Source organism: Rutidosis leptorrhynchoides, chromosome 2 (assembly GCF_046630445.1).
Source record: "Rutidosis leptorrhynchoides isolate AG116_Rl617_1_P2 chromosome 2, CSIRO_AGI_Rlap_v1, whole genome shotgun sequence".
Taxonomy (NCBI): Eukaryota; Viridiplantae; Streptophyta; class Magnoliopsida; order Asterales; family Asteraceae; genus Rutidosis; species Rutidosis leptorrhynchoides.
In genome coordinates this window covers 109,327,003-109,331,908 of record NC_092334.1, presented here as the reverse complement: position 1 = coordinate 109,331,908, position 4,906 = coordinate 109,327,003, and the positions used below count along the sequence as shown (strand labels likewise).

Here is a 4,906-nt window from a genome sequence, read left to right as displayed (position 1 = left end):
TGAAAACTAGCTGTTAAGTTAGGAGGTTGGATGAAAGAAATTTCATTTCTTTTTGTTCAATAATAAAGAAATATTTGAAGTGCACAAGAAAAAGATAATAGGATCTTATCAAGTCGAAAATGGAACCAAACACGATATTGAATGTGGTCAAATTCCATAATGTAACAAAGTTATGACCTAATGAAAAATGTTACAATTATCCTTCCTACCTAACTAATTACTACGTATATCAGACGATAAAAAAAACTCAGCTTATCAAGATAATCAAGTCAAGAATTCTTGGAAGTCAACCTTGGAGTTGATCTGAACGTATAAGAAGTGGTGGTAGAAAAGAAGGGATCACAAATGCAATACCCAAACAAACAACTGCCAGAATCACAACCCACCGAGCTTTGTGTGGGATACCTAGCATTAGTTCATCGCAAACTGCAAAAAATATGAAGCATCTAATTAAAAGTGGAAAATGGGTGAGTTGGATATCATGTGAAAAAGAGTAATTTACACGGTCAAGTTAACCCAAAACACTTCATCCAAAAAAGTTACAAGTATATCTCTATAAACAATCAGCAGGTCTTTATAAATTTATAGTAGTTGTGTAATGGTTTTCTTTTTATTTTATTTATTTTTAGGATAAACTGATTTTGAGGTGTTTTATTTATTACTCCGTATATTGTGCGAATTTTCAGTCTTTAAACCCACTTAAACAGGGAAAAATACAAGCAGCAACATTATCATTGTTGCAATATATGATGTGAAAGTTACCTATGTTATAAATGACCATTTCCCTTTCCTTTCCACGAGGTATTGCTACCACTCCCTCTGGCTCCACGGTCAACATGACATACGTTTGACTTTTCTATAAGTTAAAAAAAAAAAAAAAACAAATCAACTGCAAGCTTCTCAAAAGTCATAACAAGCTACACAACCAAAATATATAACCACAAGCAAACTTCAAACCTGGTCATTTTGTATGTTTGCATCAGCATTCTTGAAAATCAACTTTTCAGTGTTCAGTAATTTCCTATTTTGCTTTAGCAGTAAATCAGAATCTCCTTTTATCAGTTGTAAGGAAAACCTAGCAGGTATCTGGTTAAACATAAAGTAAAACGAGTTCAGCCACAACAAAGTAACCAAACTAGATGCTTAGAGGTGGCATTCTTGACCCATTTATTTGAAAAAGTATTTTGGGTTATAATCCATATTTAACGAGCCAGATGGGTTCGACGCACTGGAAGTGTATGCTTACAATTTGGTAGATTTCTTAATTCAACATTATTATTATTAATATCTTAATTACATAAGTGTTTTAAGACATATTTAATACGTTATACGTTAATTACATTAAATTAAATATTCATATTTATATAAGAAACTAAAGGAAATATAAAATACCCGTTCTGAGTTCTGACCCGGTCACGTTTTGACCATTTACCCAACCCACTGATCCACCCAATTTGCCACCTCTAAAGATGATGATGTATTGTACCTACAGAAGCGGGATACGATATCTTGACTTCATACCACGTGCTTGGTCTAAGCCCTTGAAGTTGGTAGATACGGGATCCGGTTTGTAATTGTATGGTTTCCTTTAGTAACTCTCGACCAACTTCTAAGACATACTGGTCAGCCCTTTTTGCAGGATAAAAAACAAGAAAAATTAGCAACCATCTATGTATCCTACTCTCGTAATCGTATTACTATAACCAGGCCCGGCCCAATGCCTGTGCAGGCTACTCAACTGCACAGGGCCCATCAAAATTAGGGGCCCAAAAACGATTATCCAGCTTTCTTTTTATTGAGGCCCAAAAAATTCAAGGTGTAATTTAGGTATATATTTTCACGGGACAAAAATGAAAGGGAATATTTTACTTTTTAGAGGGGCCCACTTTTATGATTTCTTCACAAATTTTTAGCGTATCAGTGGGGCCATTTTATCATGTAGTGATATATTTTTTATATATAGATATATAAATAGAGAATTTCTTAATTAAGGGGGCCTATGTTCATTTTTCGCACTGGGCCACTGAATTTCACGGGCCGGCCCTGACTATAACTGACGGAAAATAAAGTCAAAGTCAACCAATTACATAACTGATCATGTAAGAAAGTACCTGCACAAGACTTGTAATGTTATCATGCAAAGCAGAAGGCAACAAGTTTGAGTACTTGCACGCACCATTCTAACCCTAGACAGCTAGCCTCCAAGTTGTTTTTTTTCCTGAATAGATAAAACATGCAGTTTAGACATCATAATCTTAATTCAGCATTCCACCTAACTTGAAGCCATGTACGATTATACTGAACTTAAATGTGCTTGCTTTAGATTCAGATCCAACTCATTATCGGCATCCGTATTTAAATAATGAAAAGCCCAGGCAGGTCCCAAATCGTCAAAAATAAACATGATTTGGTTTCATTTCCACAATCTAGCTTATCAATCTAGCTTATCAATTTAGCGAATGAATATGCAAACGGTAACTACTGAAAAATCAGGGCCGGTCCCGAGAATTAGAGTACCCTGTGCGAGGCGAAAAAAAGGCCCTAATTCCTTAACGAATAATATAAGCTATTTAAAAAAAAAAACGACAATTAACGTCATATCAATAAACATGAAGAATTTAACATTAGAATTACATACCGTAATAGTTAACCAATGATTTTTGAAGCTCTTCTCACATTCTTGGTAGGAAATTGTTAATTATCTCTTCACAGTTTATACTAGTTTACTTGAATTCATTTTCATTAACTAAACATTACATATTTAAATATTTAAGTGTCTGATGTATCAATGTATCATAACAGTAGGGACTTAATTTTTTTTTTCTTTTCATCGAAACAGACAAACGCTAAAATTAAATTGATTAATTGAATAATTGATAATAAACTCAAATTTATTTATTTATTTATTTATTTATTATTTTTATCTTATTTATTTATTATTTATTTATTTATTTATTTTTATTATTATTTATTATTTATTTTTTTCTTCCTATTTTTAATTTTATTCTACTATTTAAAAAAAAAAAATTTATATTCCTACTTTTTAGCCGGAGGTCCACTCGGAAGCAATCTCTTTATCTGTCGAATAGAGAGAGGGATGCCTTTCTCTACCTTGTGTGGAGAAATGACTTGTTTTCTATTCTCAGATAGGGGAATGATTGTCTACATCTCACCTCCCCCATACACCACTCATTGTGGTATCGGGTTTTGTTGTTGTTGTTGTTGTTGTTGTACTCAAGTATACTCATCGAAAAAAGAAGCTATACGATTACGGCTCAATTCTTTTCATTCAATTCTTTTCAAACTGATACGTTAACCTGGATCGATTGATCGGAGTTAACTATCGATTAGACATGGTAGTTCTATAATTTGAGAAAGAACAATGGAGTCAAATCGTATTTTTATTACTATTAGAACTGAGATTGAATTACAGATAGAAGAACGAAATTACAACTGAAAGCTGAATTGAAACTATTACATGAATCTGTTATATAACTCGTATGCTAACTAATTTCTAACAACGTCAATCATTCTAACAGAATTGGCTTGGTTGACTTTGCAGTTGACTAGCTGTTTATTGAAGTAGACCACGTGACTGGCATGATTTTCCCCAAATTAAACCACACGTAAGTTGCATGAGCTAATTCAAATATAACGTATATCAATACTCTCCCCTTCAAACGATTCTTGACCCCAAGAATCATCTACAAAAACATCAAAATCAGGGAAACGTTGCATCAAATCATCAGTCACTTGAAATTGGTTTTATCAGCCGTAAGTTGGAAGCTTGTGACAAAATCTCGAATGACCAGTTATGTCTCCTTTTTCTTTTTTTCCTTGAAGACCCTAGTGCAAAAGCATGATAAACAGTACAGCATACACATGTGCATACACCCATATTTCCCCAGCTTGCTTCTTAGCAATTTCTTCAAGTCTTAAACGTACAGAACTAAACATGCCTCCGGAAAGAGCAAATATTATATTTGAACATTTAGATACAATCGTAACAAGTATAGTATCACCTGAAATATAGCTTTTAGTGCAAGCTCCACTGAAGTGAGTATAACCTCTGTACATGCTTGTCGCAACACATACACTTATAACAGTTTTCGTTTCTTTTGTTCTTAACCCAATTCTTGTAAATGTTCAAGAATAGAATAGAAATCTACACTTGAAAGATTAAGGTAGCAAGACTTTGTTGCTAAGATTAAAATAGCAAGACTTTGTTGCTAAGTAGATTAGAATAAATAATGAAAATGTAGAATATAAATAACTAGAAGATTGAGTGTATTATTTGAAGATTTGTTATCTTATACAACTCTTGATTACAACATCTATTTATAGGCTAAAAAACTAACTTTCTTAACCTCTAAGAAATCTTAGGAGCTAAGGATCACGAATACCGATAATTACTTAACAATTAAGGATACTAAAATATCTAAGTATCCTTAATGGATAAGTATACTTAATGGCTAAGTATTCTTAATAGTTAAGAATACTTAATAGCTAAGAATACTTAATAGTTAAGTTTTCTTAGTAACTAAGTTTTCTTAATAACTAAGTTTTCTTAGTAACTAAGTTTACATAACATAAGATTAATGTCTAATAATAAGCTTAGATATGCTAACACTCCTCCTTAAGATTGTTGTTAGACATCATAAGCCGAATTTTCAATTGATCTAGCTTCATCCCCGTAAGAGACTTTGTAAGCAAATCTGCCAATTGATCATCAGAGGTGCAATATTTCAGCTAGACTTTTCCATTCTTCTGGCTTCTCGAATAGCATGATATTTGATATTAATGTGTTTGTTCTTCCGTGTTGCACCGGATTCTCTTCTATAGCAATAGCAGACTTGTTATCACAATAGATTACTGTTGGACATTCTTGAGTTAGATCCAAGTCGGA

The 4,906-nt window shown here is 32.8% G+C and overlaps 1 protein-coding gene across 1 annotated transcript; it reads right to left on the bottom strand.

Annotated features, from left to right (window-relative positions):
• Positions 1 to 286: 286 nt before the first annotated feature.
• LOC139888167 (uncharacterized) lies at positions 287 to 4,077 on the bottom strand. Its single transcript, XM_071871197.1, has 6 exons — positions 3,874 to 4,077; positions 3,589 to 3,704; positions 1,491 to 1,629; positions 958 to 1,086; positions 763 to 856; positions 287 to 426 (listed from the first exon to the last, which is right to left on the bottom strand). The coding sequence occupies exons 1-6, from the start codon at positions 4,075 to 4,077 to the stop codon at positions 287 to 289; spliced, it is 822 nt and encodes a 273-aa protein (XP_071727298.1).
• Between the last annotated feature and the right edge of the window lie 829 nt (positions 4,078 to 4,906).